At 40.2% G+C, this 25,205-nt stretch overlaps 1 protein-coding gene across 8 annotated transcripts in view; it reads right to left on the bottom strand.

Moving 5' to 3' along the window:
• The window catches only part of LOC126356058 (F-actin-uncapping protein LRRC16A), a 488,103-nt gene that overhangs the window by 77,703 nt on the left and 385,195 nt on the right, over positions 1-25,205 (bottom strand). For all 8 annotated transcript variants that reach the window (XM_050006760.1, XM_050006755.1, XM_050006753.1 and 5 more), the window contains 4 exons: positions 12,792-12,930; positions 10,652-10,853; positions 9,248-9,427; positions 2,245-2,459 (listed from right to left, as the gene is read on the bottom strand). In XM_050006760.1, coding sequence (XP_049862717.1) covers positions 2,245-2,459; positions 9,248-9,427; positions 10,652-10,853; positions 12,792-12,930 — 736 coding nt within the window. The remainder of the gene's footprint in view (positions 1-2,244; positions 2,460-9,247; positions 9,428-10,651; positions 10,854-12,791; positions 12,931-25,205) is intronic.

Here is a 25,205-nt window from a genome sequence, read left to right as displayed (position 1 = left end):
TCCACATAACCCGGACGGTGTAACACTATGCCAAGATGTGCTGGCCATGCACCAAGGCATGTTTAGCCACAGGGTGATCCTCATTACCAACAAACACTGTCTGCCTGTGTCCATTCATGCGAATAGACAGTTTGTTGCTGGTCATTCCCACATAGAAAGCGTCACAGTGTAGGCAGGTCAGTTGGTAAATCACATGGGTGCTTTCACATGTGGCTCTGCCTTTGATCGTGTATACCTTCCGGGTTACAGGACTGGAGTAAGTGGTGATGGGAGGGTGCATAGGACAGGTTTTACACCGGGGGCGGTTAGAAGGGTAGGAGCCAGAGGGTAGGGAAGGTGGTTTGGGGATTTCATAGGGATGAACCAAGATGTTACGAAGGTTAGGTGGACTGCAGAAAGACACTCTTGGTGGAGTGGGGAGGATTTCATGAAGGATGGATCTCATTTTGGGGCAGGATTTTAGGAAGTCATATCCCTGCTGGAGAGCCACATTCAGAGTCTGATCCAGTCCTGGAAAATATCCTGTCACAAGTGGGGCACTTTTGTGGTTCTTCTGTGGGAGGTTCTGGGTTTGAGGGGATGAGGAAGTGGCTCTGGTTATTTGCCTCTGTACCAGGTCGGGAGGGTAGTTGCGGGATGCGAAAGCTGTTTTCAGGTTGTTGGTGTAATGGTTCAGGGATTCAGGACTGGAGCAGATTCGTTTGCCTCGAAGGCCTAGGCTGTACGGAAGGGACCGTTTGATATGGAATGGGTGGCAGCTGTCATAATGGAGGTACTCTTGCTTGTTGGTGGGTTTGATGTGGACGGATGTATGAAGCTGGCCATTGGACAGATGGAGGTCAACGTCAAGGAAAGTGGAATGGGATTTGGAGTAGGGCCAGGTGAATCTGATGGAACCAAAGGAGTTGAGGTTGGAAAGGAAATTCTGGAGTTGTTCTTCACTGTGAATCCAGATCATGAAGATGTCGTCAATAAATCTGTACCAAACTTTGGGTTGGCAGGCTTGGGTAACCAAAAAGGCTTCCTCTAAGCGACCCATAAATAGGTAATTACCGAATGATAAGTTTAGTGAAACATAGTAGCAAAATTCAGACAAAAATTATTTTACATCCTGGTGAAATAGTTTTGTCATGGACTGTTCTCAATAATTTCCAGGGAATGTCATCTACTCCAGGCATATTGTATCGACTTAGGCCTTTCAGTGTTCTGTTGGAATCCTCTTGCAATATATCATTTCATCCTCATCTACTTCCTCTTCCTTTTCTATACTATTGGCATCAAATTTGTTTCTACTGTATGGACTCTCTACATATTCCTTCCTCCTTTCAGTTTCAATTTTGCACTCTCTGTCAGTATCGCATTTTGAACACCAGTATTCCCACTTGCTTGCTTCATTATTATATTTTATCCTTTTGTGAATTACTAAGAAGGAGGAAGGTAAGTAAGTCACAGATTCAGACACGTTTTCTAGTTCAATCTGGCTAAAGACGCCTCTTGTTCAACTACACAATATGTATAGTCTTTCATTTCCACACTGTCATGAAGCTCAAAACACATGGACTGGATCTTATAACTGAACTGTAAAGATGTATTGGAAAGGGGGAAGAGAGAGACTGAGACAAAAAAGGTTACTTGAGATTTTTGCACTTTAATGTTTTCAGATTTGTGAGCAAGAAAGGACACAAAATGTGTAATAATGATTACAATTGTCCTCCTTGCATGAAAGCATGTAAATGATGTGTTCTCCACTAGTAATATTCAAAAGCTATATTCCAATAAATGACTCTACTGATGAGTGCATTGTAACAAGCATGCAATAACAACACACCATATAACAGAGATGCTATGTTGCAGATAAAATACATAAATAAAAACAAGAGAGAGAGAGAGAGAGAGAGAGAGAGAGAGAGAGAGAGAGAGAGAGAGCGCTTTCGACCAACTAGAAGCTAACTTTCTGACAGTCTTTTTCTGTGCCTATCTGCGATTCAGCTACTATTCTTTTCGCAATACTGTTACATTCCATCCTGCATTTTCCATTGTTTCATGGCTAATTTTCTGGCTTATACAGAATTAGACCCATTTATTGACTCACAAAGCAAATGGAGGCAGTAAGATTTTCCTAATTTTTTTCTGTCTGGTACAAAACTTCAATTAACATTATCTTTCACACCAGTCACAAAAAACCTTAAAAGCCCTTTGAACAGACAGTACTAGCACATGTCAGGTGGCATCAGCTGCACTCACCTCCACATATTTGTTCAGCATTTGATGACTGTGCCAGCCTTCGGGAGAGAGCCAGAGGGGAAGCCGTAAGTGGAGAATCACCCTGAGACCGTCGCCCAGTCAGTGGCGACCGACGCTCCAGGCTGTCAGTCGACTGTGACTGCATCGCAGCTCCAGCTGCCAGCTGTGATGAGACAGGCTCCAGAAGCCCAGAAATTGCTTTTGGTAACGGTGAGCTACAGACATACACAACAGGATAAAGTTGTACTTCCATGACTATTGACATGTCACATTGAATAATGAAACTAAGATATCTACGTAATAATACTGAACACTCTGAGAATGATGTATACATAGAAAAGAACTTAATAACAGCAGTGGGAAGATAAGCAGCACCTGTTAACTACATTTTTCTAACCTATTCAAGAATAACTCCTGCCACTTTCTACAACAGGAGGCTTATGAAATAAATCCAGACACCAACTAGATGTGGCTGTTAAATTTTCATAATGTCCACAGCGAATTGTATTTACGAAATTCTTTGAGCTTTGGGGTCTTAGTCCTGATGATTTAAAATATTACTAATAATATGCTTACCCAATAGTAACTTATCTGTTAAAGCAAAATGTATAATAAACTCCCAAAAATTTGGCCAAGTGTGAGCATGACTGGTGCACAGAGGGTTCCATAAAAAGCTAATTGTGTATACATTATACAGTTCAACCATCCAGGGAATCGAGAATCTCAACAATTTTCCCTGTTATACATATCGACACTGCGAAGATATTTGACCAGGGAATTCCAAGACTGAATCAAAATCTCTACAGCAGTTTGTCAGACTAGCCCATACATACAAAAAGAAGCGAGCAGGGGACTTGAAAGTTTATATATGTAGAGGCAATAGATTTAATAAAACCATCTTTACTTACTTACTAAAATATGACTACAGCTCAAATTTTATGTTTGAATGAAGTAATGTCAGTCTGTTATGGTTTTGACAAATGAATGCAATGTATGTTCGAATGGCAAAAGATATTTTATATATGATAGAATTACATTTTATCAAATTTCAGATCATTTAACTTTCTTGCACTGTAAAACCGTGTGCCATTCCGAATTGCATGATTATAGCGTAACAGGACATATCCCATAGGTTTTGATGAGCGAGTTTTCAAGTATCAATATATGTGACACATATGGCCAATTTTTTTTCGTTGCACTGATTTAGAAGCTTAAAACCTTCAGATGTCCAACAGACCATGACCTTAGTGTGCTGGTATAAGCTGCCATCAGCACATTGTGTGGCACAGAGTTTGTGAGAAGATTGATAGAGACTGAAGAGAGACTCATTGGAAACTTGCCACCGACACCCCTTGGCCCCCAATATTTAGATCACCACTGCGAAGTGGAGGGCCCGTCTGTCGCATCCAGTGAATTCCAGTGTGTCATCAGTGGCAGCCCAGGAGGAGTCACAGTGGCAGTTAGCTCCTCTGCTAGCTCAGAATCGGGCAGCACATAGCAACGAGAATAGAGTACAAAGCAGACCTGTACTTCACCAGCAGTGAGGTTAACGTGGACTATTACACAGAGCTTGTACCATGACGACAATCTTGAGATTTCTTCTTGTGTTCTTGCATATATTTCAGGAGGAGAGCCACATAACTAATCAAATTTCTCTTTTCAAAGGCTTTGCTTGCTTGTTCTGACATATTTATGTAAACCATGGCTACACCGTCCCCTCCACCCCCTGCCCCTGCACCTCAGCTGCAGATGGCCAATGTGATAGATCTAACACAAGCTTTTCAATTTTTCAGTTTCAGAAACAGCAAATTGTTGCTTTGCTGATGACAGTACTGACAGTACAACCAAGTTCTGGTTGCACAAGTCATGTCAACCACACAAAAACACCCAACCAAACAACAAGTCCAACAAATGCCACTGACCAGCATACTAATGTTCCGGCAATTTAACAACACAAAAGAAGAATGACTAGAATACCTGACAAAGTTTGAGCACATTGTGAAGTTCATTGAGTTCAAGGTGCTGTAAAGCTACAATACTTTCTTTCAACTGTGAGGTCCCCAGTGTTCAGGTTAAAACAAAAACTATTCCCAACTGCATACAAACTCAGTTATGATGAAGTAATTGCTGCATTAACCAAGTACTATGACTGAAAAGTCCAAGTGGCTGCAACCAGGTATCAGTTCTTTCACTTGCAGAAAAAGCCGAAACAGACGAACAGTCAGTGGTACACAGAATTAACGGATATCACTAGGAAGGGTAAATTTAAGTGTAGATTTGGCAGTGACTTACTGAATAGGGATGCTATAATGCTCAATGTCCCAGACAGTAGAATACGGAAACAGATCTTAAAATACTCTGATCCATCACTTCCTCAAGTGTTCCAAATCTTAGAGCAATACGATTGCCATAGCAGCCAATGAGTTTTACCAGGCCCCAATTTCTCTAAGTTTGACCAGGCTCCGATTTCTCAGGTTGGGTCGCTCCTTTCTCGTGACTGCCCCATGAAGCCACAACATCGAACGCGTACACAGATGTTTGGATAGCCACATAGACATGTAAACAAGCTGGTAACATACTAAAGTCTTGCCCAATATGTTTTGCTCGCCATAAAAGACAGGATTGCCATCATGTAACGCAATGTGTTACAAGTTTGGAAAAGAAGGCCATGTCCGGGGAGTTTGTTTGCAAGGGCACAGAAACGTTAATTTTGTCCACTCTCAGAAAAAAACATGCTCACACTCATGCAGTGATCATTGTGTTTTCCAGATCTACAATAGGTTCCGACAAAAGTAAGATTAAGGTTGTGCCTCATTCTTGTCCCAGTGCTCTGCAACGATGTTCTAACAAACTATTTGTCTCATTATGAATTTCTGGCCATTGTGCTAACTTTCAGTTAGACACAGGTGCCTCAGTAACGTTGCTTAATAGTGCCATGTATGAACAGTTAGGTTCACTACGACTTTCTAAATCTAGCAACCACGTCATTGCTTACACCGGATGGGACATTCCAGTGCTTGGACAGTGTAGTTTGCCTCCCACTTACAAATTTCACACTAGGACAGAGAATTTCACTCTGTTACAATCCAAAAACGGTGGAAAAAATTTCAGTTTGCAAGCCTTTGATTTGTTTGGACTTAGCATCCATAACAACGTACTGTCCATATCGACTTTGGTTCAATCCCGTCTCCGGCCATCCTGATTTAGGTTTTTCGCTTCAGGCAAATGCCGGGATGGTTCCTTTGAAAGGGCACGGCCGATTTCCTTCCCCATCCTTCCCTCACCCGAGATTGCGCTCCGTCTCTAATGACCTCGTTGTCGACTGGACGTTAAACACTAAGATCCTCCTCCTCCTCCATATTGACTTCCAGTCCAAAAGACAATGTACCTAGCTTGCTTAAAAACTTTTCTGAACTATTTTCAGAAGGAATGGAGAAAAGCTAATAACTTCATAGTGCATATTACACTGAAACATATTGCACAGCCTAAACTTTTCTGAGCCCACCCCATTCCAATTCCTTTAAGAGACAAAGTAGCCAATGAATTGAAAGATAATGGTGTGACTGCTCCCATTTAAGCTACTCAATGGGCACTCATTTCGTTTTGTTGCCTAAGCCTTCTGGCTGCATTCGCATTTGTGTTGACTTCAAGTATACAGTCAACCCGCAGACAATCTATTACCTCATGCTGAGGAAATCAGGGACAGACTTGGTGCAGAACGTTACATTTCTAACATAGATTTGAATGATGCCTACCTGCAAATTCCATTGGATAAAGAATCACAGAAAGTGTTTGTTGTAAATACTCACTTAGGACTACTCAAGTTTGCGCTTGCCCTTCGCCAGTGCTTCCGCACCTGCCATTTTTCGACGTTACTTGGAACAGCTGACTGCAAAAGTGCCATTTTATTCAAACTACCTTGACAATACTGTCATCTCAGGTCATACACCAGAGGAACACACAGCCAATTTGTGTATTCTTTTTCAAATGTTGTAAGAAGAAGCACTCAAGTGTCATCTTGAAAAGTGTGACTGTTTTCGAACAGAACTACAGTACTTAGGTCATGTGATAAACAGTCAGGGTGTGTACCCCCTCCAATCTCATTTGCTTGCAATCTGTAACCTGGCAGTCCATTGCAACGTGTCTGAACTCCAGTCAGTACTACGCATAATGACATACTAAATTTGGTTCATAACAAATGCCGCTCGTATCAAAGCTTCATTGCATCACAAAAATGTACCTTTTGTGTGGACTAAAAACTGTCACAATGCATTTCAGAAACTAAAAAATGCTTCACTTGACCTGCCAGGCCAGTAGTTTTGCAAGTTGACGCTTCTTCCTACGGAGATGTCACAGTGCTTTTGCATAGAATTAGGGCACAAGACAGACTTATTGAAGGTGTTAACTCGAACCCAATGTGATTATTCACAAATTGAGAAAGAAGCTGTGTATGGTGCGTCAAAATTCTGTCACTATTTGTATGGTTGCAAGTTCTATTTATTGACAGATTGTAAGCCTTTGCAGTCCTTGGCCCATCCAGTAAAACTTGTTCCAACACGCACTACTCAAAAATTGTGACGCAGTAATAGTATGAAATTGTGTACAGACCTACAGCAAAGCATGGCAATGTAGACACCCTATCTTGTCTTCTGATTGGCCCTGAGTCTGATTTTGATGCATCTGCTACATGTTGTTGTCAAATTGATGTGCAGGACTCTGAATTGCTGGAATCTTTTTCCCTTGCACGACAGAAAAATACCACAGACCATAGAACAGACCCAGATCTCAAGATTTTGTTGCATTATATTCACACGTCATGGCCTCATTCACTGAACAGTATCCAGAACTCAGTTGTGAACCGATACTTTGCTCGTAGGCATAGCCTTTCAGTACAACAAGGTGTGATTCTAGTTCAAAATGACAGTGTACAATCGCATGTGCTTATTCCCAAAGTGTTTCAAAAGGACGTTTTGCAATTGTTCCACCAAGGACATTGGAGAATTGTTCGCACTGAACAGTTAGCACGCTGGCACTGTGCTTGGCAGGGCATGGACGACCTCATTGAACAGATGATGCGACAGTGTTGCATTACAGCTTACATTTTATGTTTGAATGAAGTAATGTCTGTCTGTTATGGTTTTGACAGATGTTGAAGGCAATGTATGTTCGAATGGCAAAAGACATTTTATATGTGATAGAATTACACTTTATCAAGTTTCAGATCTTTTACTTTTCTTGCACTGTAAAACCCCGTGCCTTTCCAAATTTCATGATTATAGCTCAACAGGACATATCCTATAGATTCTGAAGAGTGAGTTTTCAAGTATCAATATATGTGACATAAATGGCCAACCTCTTTGATTGCACTGATTCAGAAGCTTAAAACCTTCAGATGTCCAACAGACCATGACCTCAGTGTGCTGACATCAGCACAACATGGAGCAAAGAGGTTGTGAGAAGATCAGTACAGGCCAATGACAGACTCGTAGGAAACGTGCCATCAACGCCCCTTGGCCCCCTCTATTTAGATCACCACCACACACCGGAGGGCCAGTCTGCTGCATACAGTGAGTTCCAGTGTGTCGCAGCCGAGTAGGAGTCGCAGTAGCAGTTAGCTCTGTCACTAGCTCAGAATCAGGCAGTACATAGCGACCAGAATAGAGTACAAAGTAGACTTGTACTTCACCAGCAGTGAGGCTAATGTGGACTACTGCAGAGAGCTTGTACCATAACGACTATCTTGAGTGACGTTGATTTCTTATTCTTATGAATACAGAACACAGTTAACATACAAGCGCAGTTTCTGTTATAGAAAGAGGATACAAGCCACCAATCAACATCCGTTCCTAGCTTCCACTGGTACAAGCTTAGTGGAGACAATGAGAGAATGTGAGATAAATCTGAACTTAATATGTCTATGCTTTCCTCAAAAAAAGGGTCCTGAACAGTCAGTCAGACAGACAACATAGCTAGTCTATAAGGGTTCCATTTTTACAGATTGAGGCCCAGAGCTCTAAAACTGAGCATGACGATGATTTTTAAATTATATAACTACACTTCTGGGTAGTAATTATCTTTGGGAGGTGAAATATTTAGTACTGCTGATAGATATGTACAAAAGTAAAAATGCTTTTGGAACTGCTAGTTCCTTCATCAGAGAGGAGAGGGGCAACACAATGGGTTAAAAAGGGATCCTTAATCTTTGCCGACTATCGCCCTACAAGTGTGCCCCTCTCCTTTCATCCTGCCCTCCCTTTTTAACCTTTCACAACCTATGCCTCTCTTCTTCCTGAGAATGGAACTAACAGTTCCAGAGCTATGATAATGTTGTGCACATTTACTTCTGTATGTGCCTCTCAGCAGTACTAAATATTTTGCCTCTCAAAGATAATTAATTGCTAAAATCTCTGTCTCATAATATAATAGTTTTCAAAATTGAATTTTTGTTTTGATATGCTTGTGTATTCCACTATTCCATTACAATCCTTTTTTACAATGAATGCTTACTTTCAACACTCTGCTGTTCATCGTGCTCTTACTTGCAGTGTCAATATGTAATCCCCTGGAAATAGAAAGGGCTCCACTTTAAGGGTATGACACTATTTACAGGCGAATAACTGCACAAGGAAGGGAGAAAAAAAATTGGTCTCAATATTTCAGATGACAGTTTGTAACTGGGATTTATTAGGGAAATAGATCATTCTTTGATGACATAAGCCAGAGCTAATTAAATTGCACAAAAAAGCTTATCATCATCAATATGAAAAGCTAACATGCCCCACTAAAAGAATCTGCCTATTAATGAGCAAAAAATAAATGCCACAACTGCAGAAAGAGTAAGGTAGACAGTGGCTGTTATCACTGGCTAGACAGTTTGGAAGACTGGTATGCCTGATGTAAAAGTGATAGCCTTTTAATTATTTTATTTGGTGCTTTTCTGTTATTTTTATTTTATTTTAGATCAAAGTGTCAGAGTCGCACAAAATCTGAGTAACTGTATTACCTTCTCCCCAATCGTGTTTCACTTCTGGAGTCTTCTTCTGTAAAGCTTCTGCTCATCTCTGGGGTGATTCTCACATTTCTAACAATTTCAGATGACATTGTTTTGTTTTCTTGGTAATTTAGTTCATCTTTTATTAGTGGTGTGTGGTTAGGGCTGACATCTGATGGAAACGTGTGTGAACTGAAAAGCAATTCAACAATGAAACCATAATAATATTATACCAGCACACTTAGTACTCAATGATGTTATACGAAGGAAAATTAGAAAGTAATGCACAATAATTTTATTACCAAAAAGTTCAATAGGTAAAAAAAAGAACTTACATCTTTTAGCTATTTTTCTACAAAGGCACCAACATTTTCAACAAATTTTTCCCATCATAGTACCAGTTTCAAGGTGCCCTGTTTGTAGAAGTCCACTGACTGGAGTAAAGCCATCTGTGGATTGCATGTTTCACTTCCGCATCTGCCGCAAAGCATTGCTGAGCCAGAAATTTTTTCATGGGACCAAACAGATGAAAGTCCGATGGTGCAAGGTCCAGACTATGTGGTGGATGCTGGACCATCCCCCACCCAAATTTATTAATTAATACTGCAGTGTTGGTCACAAAGGTCATGACACCAACTTAACTAAATTTTTAAATAAGGGCAGCATTCACAGTGATCCCATGTTCACCAAAGTCCACCAATAGTATACAATGCGTATCCCAGAACCCTTCCACAAGTACTTTTCTAGCAGACTGAGTCACTCTAAGACAAAATTTTAGTGAATTTTTTTTTATATAGATTGCTTAACATACAGAAGATCATTGCCTTCGCCGAAAAAAGACAATTCCCCTTTCACACGCACACGACCACAGTCTCTAGCTGCTGAAGCTAAACAGCAAGCAGCAGCACACGATGGGAGAGGCAACTGGGTGGTGGGTGTAAGGAGGAGGCAGGGAGGGAAGGGCAAGGATAGCACAGTAGAGGTGGCGGATGGTAAAGTGCTGCTTGTAGGGCGTATAGAGGGATGTGGTGACGAGAGGGTAGCGCAGCTAGGTGCGGTCAGGATGTTAACGGAGGGTGGAGGGGAGAGGAGACGGCAGTAAAATGAACCCACCTGTTCCTGAATAACAAAGCTATCTGTTTTATGAATATTTTTCTACTTAAAGCTCCCACTTTTGTCACATCTAGTATTAGATTGACAGTATTCAATATTAACATGTGTCATTTTTGTCTCCTCAACTGGAATCATGACCAGTATCAGTGGCTACTGCCAATTTTTATATATTTCATCCCATAAGTCCATTGACTCCACTACTTCCTTAAACAGTTATGTAATTCTGCTTCAACTTGCTTTTTGATCTTCCATTTCGTTACATTCTTATTAAACTCACCAAAAGTAGTTGACTGTAGTTCTAACCTGTCATCAGAAACTGGAGAGACAAGAGGTGTTGTCGATCCAGGTCGAAAGAAAGTGTCGAGACCTTCAGAAAGACCCAAACCGTCGACATCTGTTAACTCTGAAGGACGTAGAACCGGCCTCGTTGGAGCGCGTGTTTTTGCACGACGTGGGCGTCCCTTCACGAGATGTCTTAGCCGTAATGGGCCACAGTCGGGTGATTCTGCAATACGGAATTAAAACACAATGTTTCGAGACCTCAAGAACATCTGGTACTCATCAAGTTGCACATATGCAATGAACTTAGACTAAATCCTAAATGATAATGCTTCTTTGTCAAGAAATGCTGAGCTTAAGCAAGCAAAATAGCAAGAAACAACAGGCATACGCAATAGTATTTGACCAATATATCAAAAGGCATACAATATGGCAAGCTGCAACCGCAAACAGTATTATCACCTTGGTTTACCAACTGGAACAGGAACAGACAATTTATTATGTGCATGATAGAACAGAGGGAATGGAAATTGTTTGATGGAGCTTCACGATAAAGGATGACAGCCAAAACAGTTGCAGGATATAAATTTATTAAAATTATTAAAATTCTTGACCAAGGTTTCGGTATATCTTCATCGTAAGTAATAAATCTAAAATTACGTAATGCAATGGAGATTAATATAACAGTTGTGCCAAAGGCGTCATTAATAATTAAGACATCTTCTCCATCTGTACGACATGACTATAGGCACAGGGTCAGTGCGAACAGTTTAGCAGCAGTATGATAGCTCATAGGCAAAGTACTGGTGCTTAACGACGCCTTTGGCACAACTGTTATATTAATCTCCATTGCATGATGTAATTTTAGATTTATTACTTCTGATGAAGGTATATTTATATATATACCGAAAACTTGGTAAAGAATTTTAATAAATTTTTATCCTGAAACCGTTTTGGCTGTCATCCTTTATAGTGAAGAATTTCAACAGTTGCTGTTTCAGCCGTGTTTAAAATCTTGTTTGATGGGTATGCGGGAACAATAGGTTGACATCAGGGTAGTTGCGGAAGCAGAGGAAGTGCTGTAAAGGTTGTAAAACAGCCACTGAAATCAAGTGTGTTCTATTCAGCTGCATGTTGTGCCACAGTTTGGTGGCAGCCGTTCATCCTTGTGGACAACTGGTTGGAACTCCCATCAATATAAAAAGCTGCAGCAGAGCTGATATATGGCGTGACTGTTTTTACAGATAGCTCAGCCTTTGATAGGGTAGGATAAGCCTGTGACAGGACTGGAATAGAAAGTGCTGGGTGGGTGGATTAAGCAGGTCTTGCACCCTGGCCTGCCACTGGGATACGACACTTGTGGCAATAGGGTGGGATTGAGAGTGGCATAGAAATGGACTAGGATGTCGAAGAGGTTTGGTGGGCCATGGAACACCACTTGAGGAGGAGTCGAAAGGACCATACCAAGCCATGATATGTACCAGTCCGGTGGTGTTAGATGGCTCCTTTGTAACTCATTCTTGGGATTCACTGGAGGATTGCTGTGTGTGTGTGTGTGTGTGTGTGTGTGTGTGTGTGTGTGTGTGTGTGTGTGCCCCCCCCTCCCCACGTTTTTTTTATACAGAACTTGAGTGGAGTAAGAAATGGCTTTTGCCTGCTATCCCGCATGTTGCGCTGTGTACCAAGCACACTTGATTGAATTTGTAAAATGTTGTGATGAAAACTGAAAATCAGAAATGTTTGAAGTTTAACATAGTGATAAACCTCGAATAACAGAGAGCTATCAGAAATTATATTGTCCATCAATTTTCTGAACAATGCTTTAAGCTATTGAACTCCTTCTTCTTCTTCTTCTTCTTCTTATCGGGAGGCTGTATCACACAATTAGTTCTGGGTGGAACCCAAATTATATTTACAGTCTTTTCATCATAGTCCTTCATATGTAACAGTGAAAATTATTCTCTCCCATTTTTCCAAAATTTGCTACATAGATCACAAGAGTTTTGCAAGTAAAGTCTGCATTTTTCCAGCCACTTGGCAATCTAAGAAACTGGAATGGGGTGCGAAAATAGGAGAGAATAAATTATGTAAAACTATGACAGTTTCCTGAAACAATAAAGTAATGCCACGTAACAGCTTACTTCAATTTAGTTCACCTGCTCACCTCTTTCTGAGCAGGGCAGTGGTGGAAGCAAATCTGGAATGTCATCAGCTGAAAGACCCTCTATACTGTCTACAACAGATTTTGGTCTCAGTTTACGACCATGGAGACTTTTTCGTTTTGTAGAGAGATGTGGAGTGGCCTGTAAAACACAAAATTAAATTCAGATAGTATTTCTATATCATCTCTATGGTACACATCAAATTGTCTGGATTTGACATGCTGTTATAATGACAAAATGACAGTATCGACAGTATGAATACTGACACCAATGTATTGATAGATTAAACAATGGTAAATCCAGGATGGATTAACAAGAATATGAATTAGGATTGGCTACTCATTACACAGATGAGGCATTGAGAGGCAGAGAGGCACATTTAAAAGTAGGCTAAGCTATTGTACATAGTTTTTCCTTCACACACACACACACACACACACACACACACACACACACACACACACACAGAGCCACTGTCATCTAAAGGCACCGAGGTCCTCAGTGGTCCCGGACAACAGTGGCAAAGTGTGTGCAAGGTGCTTTTCTAAACCTTAAGAAGGGCTGTGTCTGATCATTTATTTTCATGTGTACTTTTAAATGTTCCTGCCTGCTGCTGAATGCCTCCTCTATATGCGAGTAGGAACCTAGCTAATTTGTATTGTTGCTATACTGATATATTCAATTCAATTCAGTACCACCTAATTCATTATTTGATCCACCCACCCAATCTATATTGCCACATTTTGAAAGCTACTATTTTCTTCATGTCTGAATTTTGTACTGTCCATGTTTCACTTTTGTTTCACTGCATTCCACACAAATACTTACCATAAATCAGAGTTACTTGGACCGAAAATGTTAAATTGATTTAAGCCACTCCTGCAGGGCCGGCGATAGCCCAAGTGCCACCCTGGGCGAGCTGCTAAATTGCCCCCCCCCCCCCCCCCCCAATTTATTTTTTTACAAAATATTTGTGGAATATTATTTAAACAAATCTGTAGGAAATGTCAGCAATCAATCACAACTTTTGTTTTTACTTTTCAGATCTACCTACGTTTCAGCCACTGAGTGGCCAATCTCTAAGCTTTTAATATGTGCTTACATCGAAACCATCATGTTGACAGTTACGTTCAGCATGACAGTATAGACATGAACACAACTCAAAGCATTGAGAATAGTGCCCAGAATCTACATAGATCTGGAAAATGAAAACAAAAATTGCGACTGATTGGTGACATTCTCTACAGATTTGTACAAAACAGTCGCGGGGCACCAGCTCAAAAATGGAGTCAAACCTGATTGAAGAAATCTAACTAATTTTAATAAGCCACGTGAATTTACAAAAATGATCAAATGTGTGTGAAATCTTTGGGACTTAACAGCTCAGGTCGTCAGACCATAACCTTACACACTACTTAAATTATCCTAAGGACAAACACACACAGCCATGCCTGAGGGAGGACTCGAACCTCTGCTGGGATCAGCCGCACATTCCATGACTGCAGTGCCTTAGACTGCTCGGCTAATCCTGCGCAGCATTAACTTACAATTAACGTAAATAAACATTTTTCAGTGGTTGTGAACAGATAATGTATTCAACAGAAAACAATATATATTTACAATTTAATGATAATTTGGTTTGAACAATAATATTTACAATAACTATTTAATGTAGAACAAAATAAGAAACAACACAGTAAATAACAAAGACACTGATCATAATACAAAAATTTTAAAAAATACTAGACAAGTCCAACCTTCCTGGCTTTTACTTGTGCAAACTCTTTCACACAATCCGTGTAATTTCAGTCCTCTGCAAGCTCATGCTCAATCGATATTGTTGCAAGATCATTCAAACGAGTTTGGCTCATTGTTGATCGGAGGTATGTCTTTATCAATTTCAGTTTTGAGAATCCCCTCTCTCAACTTGGAACTGTCACTGGGAGCATTAGGAGAAATCTCAGAGCAATGTTAACATTAGGGCAAAAATTATGTCTTCCTATATACTTCAGAGTCTCTTTTGGATTTACTCCAGGTTTCAACAATGTTGAAAGCACTTTTAGTTCTTCCCTCAACTCCAGTGCATCAATGTCGCTTGACTCATGATCTTGCAAAATCGCTGCGAGGTTTCTACACTTTGTGTTCAGGCTGTGAGGAGGTGCATGCTTCAGCTCGTCGATGTTATAGAGAAAATCAAAATAGTCACAATGAGATTTCAGTTGATTGAATCTTTCATTCAAAGATGTGGTTACTATATCTAAAAGTTAATAGTAGAATTCAATCTTGTAATGTTTTGTTGGGTCATCTATTGTCTCATCCCTTCCTTCATAGGTAAAGTATATTGGCTTCTTACTTCGTCACCGCGAAACACTTATCCGTGGTAACGTTAGATCTTCTAGCTCTAATTCTGTAGCCAATTCTTTGGAATCTGCCAAGAAAGACACAAACTTTTCTTCTCTTCTGCAGATCTCAAAATATGCTTTCGTTTTTTCAAGCATTTCCACGGCCTCAGAAACATTTATGTCAGTGGCCTGGAGGGTCTTATTGACTACACTGATGTGAAGCAGAATGTCGTACAAGATTACCAGAGAAGTGAGAAAGGTGTAATTTTATTATTTGATTCGCAAGTGACGTTGCTTCGTGAGTGGCCATGCCATCAAATTCTTCTGATATCTGAACTAGTGCATCATAAACGTCTCCAATTTGAAACTTCATTGGAGTAAGTGCAGCGATGCAACTTTTCCACCTAGTATCACTCAGTGGTTTCAGCGATAGGTAAAGCAGATACTTCTTCAAGACATCCCAACGTCAAACAGAGAATGAGAAGAAGTCATACAAGATTTTCACTGTCTAAAACACAGAAACAGCATATTTAGACGACAAAGCAGCAACGTATACAATAAGATTCAATGAGTGACTGCTACACGGTAAATAAAATGCTCTCTTATTCATGTCTGAAATTCTTTTCTGGAGACCAGACTTCTTTCCTTTCATGTTTGCTCCATTGTCATATCCTTGCCCTCTCATATCCACACAATAGGATTTTTTTTTATCTTCTAAAAACTTGAGTAGACCTGTGTCAAAATGGAGCTTGAAGTGTAAGGCACTGGAAGAAATCCCAGGAAATGCTCCCGAATTCGGACATCGTATACCCCGTCGAGTCTTGTCTCCTGGACGAAACGTACCTCAACTTTTGAAATATGTGGTGTGCAATCCAGAATTATACTGTAATACTTAGCAGAATTCATCATTAATAGAATGTTGTTGGCTATAGATGATCCAATAACATGAATTATTTCATTCTGTGTTTCTTTTCCAAGATAATGACGACCCTTGTTCTCACCTTGCTTTGTTCTGTACAGGTGCTCCATCACATCTTTCCGAAGAATTCAAGAAGTTTCCACTGTCAGGCTGAAAGAGTGTATCTCAAAGGCAGACAATGCCGACCCAGGAAATGGATTATTGCTATTAAGCGCTCAAGAACATTTTTCTAATGTTCGCTTTCAGTATTCTGAAGCCTTTGATGATGGGCGTCGACAGTTCGTGACTTTTTTCAGTCCCTCTGAAAACACGATCCACATTTTATGTGAATTCAAATGCTCAGTAGACTTCCCATAACTTTCGAGATGCGAAGCAAGGTGCCGTCAGTCGCTTATATCGTTCTTTGCAATTTTTTTCTGTAGATGACGAAAAAAGTTTGCAACATAAGCAGAACACAGCTTCCTTGTTCTTTGAGTACACCAACCAATGTCTATCTGCTTCTGCTAAATTCTTCAAAGAATAGCTGTAGTGCACAGGGCTGAAACGACGGTTGTCCGCATTTCAGGACATTCTTCAGCTTCCTTAATGCACTCGGGAAGACCTCGCATGACCAAAGTCATTTGAATGCAGTCGTTAATACACTACTGGCCATGAAAATTGCTACACCAAGAAGAAATGCAGACCATAAACGGGTATTCATTGGACAAATATATTATACTAGAACTGACATGTGATTACATTTTGACGCAATTTAGGTACATAGATCCTGAGAAATCAGTACCCAGAACTGGCCGTAATAATGGCCTTGATATGCCTGGGCATTGAGTCAAAAGAGCTTGGATGGCGTGTACAGGTAGAGCTGTCCATGCAGCTGCAACACGATACCACAGTTCATCAGGAGTAGGGAGTGGCGTATTGTGATGATCTAATTGCTCGGCCACCACCGACCAGACGTTTTCAATTGGTAAGAGATCTGGAAAATGTGCTGGCCAGAGAGGGAGTGAGGGAGGGAGGGGGGGGGGGGGGGGAGAGAGAGAGAGAGAGAGAGAGAGAGAGAGAGAGAGAGAGAGAGAGAGAAAAACACACACACACACACACACACACACACACACACACACACACACACACAAATGACCGCCAACTCCAGCATCACGGTCAAAATGCAAATATCGTGTGGCATGCAAGCAGCAGTCTGAAGGGAGTGGGGAGGGGAAGGGATAGTATTATACGGACAGGGAGAGAGATGAACGTTGTTTGGTGGAGTGTGCAGTGACTAGACTGCCAACAGGCACAGTGTCAGGAGGTCGTCGGGCAGGTATATGGGGGGAAAGAAAGGAACAAAAAAGGAAAGGAGTAGCTAAAGACAGGCGGGGGTGCTGGCAGAGGGATGCAAATAAACAGTGTGAGAGACAAGAATGGAGCGGAGATGATAGGACAGAGGGGGTGGAAAGTGTTGGGTGGATGGTGTGAGAACAGTGTATTACTGTAGCTTGAGGCCAGGATAAATACAGGAACATGGAATATGTTGTAAACGTAACTCCCAATGTGCGCAGTTCAGAAAAGCTGGTGGTGGAGGGTGGTGGTGGGGGATCCGGATAGCACAGGTTGTAACACAGCCATTGAAAACAAGCCAGTTACATTCAGCTGCATGTTGTGCTACACGGTGTCTTACTTTGCCCTTGGTTTTAGTTTGGCACTGACCTTTCATTCTGGTGGACAGCTGGTTGTTAGTTGCACCAACTGTGCACCACTGCACAGCTTTCGACATTCGTGTGGCTACCAATCTGTTCTGCACCAGGATGAATGGCCATCATTAAACTGTGGCGAAGATCATAGTACCCCACCCTGTGGCGCAACATGCACTTGAACATAACACACTTTATTTCACTGGCTGCTTCCCTCCACCACCAGCTTTTCTGAACAGCGCACATGGGAGTTGTGCTTATAACATGTTCTCCACTATTGTAATTATCCTGGCCTCAACCTGCAGTAGTACACTGTCCCCACACTCTCCACCCAACAGTTTCCACAACCCGTGTCCTATCGCCTCCTCCTCATTCTTGTTTTGTGCTCCTTTTTTCCCCACCTCCCTGCCCCACAACCTCCTAACACTACACCTGTTGGCAGTCTCGTGCCTGCACACTCCACTAGACACAGTTCGTCTCTCTCCCCACCTGTGCACTACTATCCCTTCCCTTTGCCCTTGCCCTTTCCCATCCTCTTCCAGTTTGCTGCTCACCTTCCATATGATGTTGTATTCCAACCCGAGATGCTGGAGGTAGTAGCTCTATGTGCATGAGAGTGCTTTATTGTTTGTGTTTGTGTGTGTGTGTGTGTGTGTGTGTGTGTGTGTGTGTGTGTGTGTGTGTGTGTGTGTGTGTGTGTTTACTGATGAAGGCTGCAGCCAAAAGCTATATGTGACTGTCATTTAATCATGCCTGTCTGCAACTTGATGTGTCTCTTTTACAGTAAGTAGCAATCTATCTTTTCCTTCATTGTTGTATACATTCATATGTATGCCATGAACAGCCACAATACTGTCTTTTTTTCCTTCAAAAGTCTTTGCATTTCTGTGTTAGGTTTCAGAAATATGAGGAGTTGTTTCGAATTGCTGTTAGGTGTGATTTCTGACAAATGTTTGTTTACATTCGCTTACAACCTCATGTCTCAAGGTTTCTGAGATTGCGGCAGTAACGAGTCAGCAGAGGTAACATTCTTTTTATAATGACTAAATCTAACATATTTAGCAATATTCCATTAGTGTTCCATATTTAAGGTTTTTTTTGTTACTTTAGACATTATTTTACCAAGAGTGGACTCTGTGAAAGCTGTCGTAGGAAATTGGGTAGTGGGATACATTGTGGAAACAGTAGCAAATAATTTCAATGCAGGCAATATAGTGAGAGAGACTCTGTGGAGCTCATTGAGCAACCTTCCTGGAACTGCATAATTTGCAGCAAGGAGAGAGCTGACGAGGATGAGGGAAGACGGCAGTGAGGGAGGTAGTTGGGAACTGGCAGCCAGTAGGAGGGCTAGCAGGAGGAGGACGCGACCTAATAGTTTAGTTGTCTCTACCAGCCAGCCAGAGGTTAGTGGAGAGGAGCATCTAGATGACGTACAAGTAGGATATGTGCAGTAGACCCTGCCTGCGATCACGAAGGTTAGGAATAACATTAACATGAGGGCGAAGAGAGTACAGCTGATAGGTAGCAGTAGTGGCAGAGGTGTAGGACCTCTGTTACAGGAGAAGTTAGGGGAGGAGCATCACATTGTCAGCAAGTGAAAGTCAATTGCCGGGTCGGATCAGGTGACTGAGTGTTTACAAGGATTTCATGAAACAGGATCAGTTAGTGATAGTGGGTGGGGCAGGGAACAACCTGGACAGGGACAAGGCATACAATATAGGTGGTGACCTGACTAAGATAGTTTGCCCAACTGGTGGCACCAGCATGAGCTTGGTTAAGGCTGTTCCAACGGCACCATGGGCCTCGTCTCGGCAATGCAAGATATGTCAATGCAGAGCTGGAGATGGTATCCATGACCGATGGCACGGCACACATTGTGGTGATGCCAGTTGGTATTATCGGGAGCTACACTAGGCTTGGTCTGCACCTCAACATGTCTGGGACAGTGACGATGATGATGGAGTTGATTGGTTAGTATCTAGTGGGTGGGTGTGGGGCCACACATGGTCAAATATCTGTTGTTATGGGTAGAAGAAGTATGCTTTTTTTTTCTTTTCAGGATACATCATGACAACAGGCTTCCCTCTCTTACAAGGATCTCAACCAGCTCTGAGACGTCTGGAAGATGTATGGAGGACAAATTATGTGCCACCCTAGAGTGTACAAAAACCATAGAAATTTGCCCAGAATGTTCTATTATCCATCAAAATGTGCAGTCCATAAAGAACAAACTACAATGGTTTGAAGTTGAATTATAGTCATTGAGCAACAAGGTAGTATGCATTACAGAGCACTGGTAAAGAAATGGCAAATTGCAACATATAGTGTTATCATCATTTGAATGTGCAAGTTGCTGCTGCAGGTCTGCCCCAAAGGGTGGGGGTTAGGTTTCTGTATAAGGTGTGGCACTTACTTTAAAGCTAGAGAAGATGTGATCATAATTAGTGTAGATGAACATTTAGTATTCTAGCCACTAAAGTAACGAAGCTAGAACCTATAACCAGCTGATTACTCTGTGTTTGGTAATAGACACTTTCTTCAACAAATTAACTGGAGTCCTGGAAATGGTCTCAGCCCCCAAAACTAGCATAGTAACATGTGGAGACATGAATTGTTGAGAGTAAAATTAGTAATATCTCCTAAAACATTTTGAGTGCTTTTGATGTGGCAGAAACGGTAAATACTGCTACGATGGTTTCAGAAAGTTCAGATTCAGTTTAACACAATGTACTTACAAACACTGATAGGGAAAATTGTGAAGTATTTATTACAGATCTTGGTATTTTGGAACATTTGTGTAAGATAAAGTTAAAGTGAGGCTCTGTGAAACCTGAAAAAGCTGCAGGCCTATCAAAAGAATTTCTCAGATCAAAAAGATACATACTTTTTCTGGGGCATTGGCATATGAAACATGGGAAAGTATATGGCAAGCAATGCAGATGCCAAGTTATCTTGATTTTGCATATTATTTAAATTATTTTTTGAGATGATATTTCCAAAAATAGCCACATCTATTGCTATAGGTAAGAAAAATTGATAGATAACTGCAACTCCTAGAAAGTTCTCACAGACAGTTAAATTTCTAAGTTCCTTGCGAAAGTGTTGCACTAATCCACAGTTACACCACTACAATCAAAGATATAAAAAAGTACACCGGAAGGCATTGCTTTTGACAAAAAATTCATTCAATGAATAATTAATATATAATGCAAATAATAAAAGCTAACTGGTGTGGGAGATTACAAAACAACAGACTGGAAAATGCAGACACAGGAGTAATAATACACAAATCAAAAGGTGGAGATAACATTTTAAAAATTTCTCAGGAACTAGCATATTCTATAACAGATTATTTCTCTGGTATTGCGGAGAAGCTGCAACAAAATCTTCCTGACTCGCATGTAGCATCCACAATGACTTATATAGCAAACACATTGATGATATTCTCACGGCAGAGCTTCAAGTTAGAAAGCCCAACAATTAAAAATAGGAAGTCAGCAGGCATAGATGAGGTTCACATCTCTGTTCTGAAGGCATGCATAAATAGCATACAGTCCCCATTAACAAAACAAAATAAATTAGTCTTTCAATTGACATGTTTTCCCAGAATATCTTAAGCATGACCAAGTGGTGCCCTTGCTAAAACAGGTAATGTGGAAAGTATTGAAAACTACAGGTCAATTTCAATGCTGTCTTCATTCTTGAAAATAATTGAAGCAATCATGAAAGAGAGACTGACAAGTAACATGAGTAATTACAATATCTTTAACAAAGCACAGTTTGGTTTCAGAAGTGGAGGAAGTACAATATCAGCCACTGCCGAGTCCACAAAAGTGCTAGTTGGTGCTCTTCATAGCTACGATAGTTCTACAGGCCTTTTTTAGTCTCATTCAAGGCTTCTGGCACGGCTGCCAATAAAATACTACTGAGAAAACTAGAATCATTAGGTATGAGAGAAAAGCAAATGATTGCTTTTAATCTTTCTTCAAAAACACCTTCCTAAAGGTGGAGATAGTTCGCATTACTGTTGATGCTAAAATTTTAATAAAAAATTGTCGAACAAGAAATATATAAACATAGTTGTACCTCAGGGTAATGTAGTTGATCGAATTCCATTCTTCATATCTACCAATGACTTTCCTGACTGTGTAAAATATGGAGAAAAAGTTCTCTTTGCCAATGGCAACAATATCACAATCCCTGAGATGATGTCAGAACTTTTATTAGAGAAAGGAAGTGAAACCCTCAAGGATGTTTAATATTGGGCAGTATGTGATAAATTAACATTGAACACAAAAAAGTACAGAATGCATTTCAGCATAAAAGGAGAAAGCAACTCTTGTCACTTTAAGCACATATTATATCTCTATAGACTGTGCAACAAACACCAAGTTTTTAGGGATGAACAACGATTGTCAACTAACATGAAACGCACATACAAAGATACTGGCAAAAAGAATGTCATCAGCATGCTATGCTCTCACTGTGTTAGAAGAAGTTTGTTACACACAGTGTTCTGTGGTGACATACTGTGTCTGCAAAAGCTCAATTCTTAGCTAGGGCCTTCTTTTCTGGGAACTGAAAGCACAAAATATGGACACAGTTTTTAAATTGCATAAAAAGATCATAAAAATAATAATAGGAAGCAGTAGTCGGGCTCATAGTAAAAAGTGATTCAAAAAATTAGGCATCCTTTCTGCACTAAGTGAGTACATATATCAATCCATTGTGCTTATCAGGGAAAAATATTACTAAATACTGCACTAACAGTTCTATTTGTAATCAGGGCACAAGACCTTATTTGGATAACATATACCAAGTAAAAATAAAACATGGAAAACAGAATTTTATATCAGGGGATAAAATTGCCAAAGCAAGTGAAAAAGATTACTAAAACATGTTTGTTTAAAAAAAGGCAGCTAAAACGTTCTTCACAAGTAATGCATATTACAAAATTAAAGGTCACCGAGCGGACTCAGAGTTGTGGACAGTAATGAAAGGGGATACCACAGCACCTTGCCACATTTCGGTACATGGTTATCGTTTAGTGTTTCCACAAGGATTGTGTGTCAAGATTGTAATGTCCATTAGCTTAGTTTTTCAGGTGGACACTTGCGGGTGTAGTCAGGAAGTGACGCAAGGGGGCAAAGCAGCATCTTCCCAGCCCAGGAGTCATCAGTGTTTGAATAATTAAAAACACCGTTATCTGTCATTTAAAAGTGTACATGGAGAAAGTGAGTCTCTGATCACAGAAAGTGTAAACTAGAGAAAACATTGCATTGCTTCAATTGATACAGGGCTGAGAGCTTAGATATAGGGATGGCTGAGACACATCAGTTGCTGCTGAAGACAGCCTTGTTCCAAGAGAAGTATGAAGTAGTAAAATTGATATTTCTGAATATTCCACATTCCAGGACATTGTTGTGATGAAGATGTGATTACGTCCACACAGAAGATTGAAGCAAGTGAAATGCTTATGAAGGAATACAGGTAGGAGTTAGCAGTGACAGTGAGGAAGAGGAAGAAGAAGAAGAAGAAGAAGAAGAAGAAGAAGAAAAGAAGGAAAGGCACTGTGTCAAGATTCACTGCTGCTGTGCAAAAAATTGATATTGTCAGCAATTTCTTTTCCTCTTTTAATGTAGATGACTGAATTCTAACTTATATCAAATAGCTGGAGAGAAACATCTTTCACTGCATGATGTTGAAAGGACAAAATATAAAGAAATCTTGATTTTAAAAAATAACAACAGATGTGTTCTGTGAAAAGAGTAATAACTGCATATTTACTGCATTTAAATTTGTAGCACAGGGTAATTAAATAGCACTTACATCATCTAAACAAGCTTTAATTATGATTCAGCATCACTCCTTCCAAGTACTCTGCATAGCTCCCATTTCAAGAAAACCCTTATTTAAGGGGAAAGACATTGGGTCCCAAGAGATTTGTTACAAAGGGGGTTTTACTGCATGTATGCTGTGTCTTACTGGCAATGTATTACCTTGAAAAATCCTGTAACATTGTGAGATGATCCTTAGATGTATAAGAAAAATAAATAAACAGTATCCTGTCATATACATCTCATCAATCCAGTGACTGCCATGATAAAACTCAATCCCTGTGGCATCAAATATACAAACACTGCCTTAATACAACGTCCACTTTACAGATGGCCCCACTGTTGTTATGTTTCAATATTGTCATTGCTGTGGTAAGGGAAAGGCAGAGTGCCATGTCACAGGTGTGTGCGCATGTTGGGTTATGACCTTGGCTGTTGTTGGACTAGTCTAGTGTGTTTGTACAGTTGTTGACATGCAGGCAAACAAATAAGAGCAGAGAGGTATGGTTCATTTTCTATTGTCTGGCATTGCTGGAGCACCCAAAATTCATCATCACATGTCAGCTGTGGAATGTGAACCCTACACGTCCCTGAAATGTGTGTACGAGTAGCAGAGGAGATTCCGGGAACAGAGCACTCAGTGATATAGTGATTTAGAAACTATTGTTACAATACTGGGAGCTTTTCACTTTCCTCATTTTTTTTTAGTTACTGTAATAATATACATGTATAATTCAAAGTAAATTACAATTACTGATTTAAATAATCATTATGTGATGATAAAAAGATTTGTGATTTTTAATCTTTTTACAGATCCGAATTTGCAAAATGAATGGTATTTACTTTTTAAAAAAATCCTAATACATGCAACAAAATTCTGAAGCCTATACCATTACACATAGAAGATAGTGTCGTCACCAAAGTAAGAGCTAAATTACTGAACACTAAGACTACATGCCAAATCAGGAACTCAGCATGAACATCTACTTTTTTGTGGAGAGTACACTGCTTCCCTTCTGTGCATTTCTAAAATACCACCAGGAGTTAATCAACTTGCTGCTAGTGCCTCTCCATTACACACTTTCAAAAAGGTTTCAATTACATGCTACATTTGGTTTCAAGGCATCAAATATGTTTATCACAGCATGCACTCCATTAAGGAGTAAAAATACATAAGCTCAGGTAAGCTTTTGTATTCTTTATTTTGTGGGTTGTATATTGAGCTTTTCACTATTTTTTGTCTTTTCCTTATCTAACCGAGACATTGTCTCATATGTCCCCCTAAAGAAACATTACTTAATTACAAAAAATTAACAATAAACAATGCTAAACCTCTTTTCCAAATGTTTACACAGTTCATGTAATGGTGCAAATTTTTAAGAATGCAAGTACTTGTGAATGCAAGACAATTTTTTTCCATTTACTGAATGAACATGCCAACACAGTGTCTACTAACAATTTATAGATTTTATGTGCTAGACAAATAAGGCAACACAGAAAAGACACAACTTACACGCTAACATACTGTGCTGTGAACAGAATGTGCATTCAGAAAGTTCAAATCAATGAAGATGCTATACATTATGTCTCTGTAAAGGTAGCTACAGAAAAATTATTCAGCTCTTTTTAATAT

The sequence above is a fragment of the Schistocerca gregaria genome, chromosome 3, assembly GCF_023897955.1.
Source record: "Schistocerca gregaria isolate iqSchGreg1 chromosome 3, iqSchGreg1.2, whole genome shotgun sequence".
Taxonomy (NCBI): Eukaryota; Metazoa; Arthropoda; class Insecta; order Orthoptera; family Acrididae; genus Schistocerca; species Schistocerca gregaria.
Note: the sequence above shows the minus strand (reverse complement) of the source record. Positions and strands in the feature narration are given on the sequence as shown.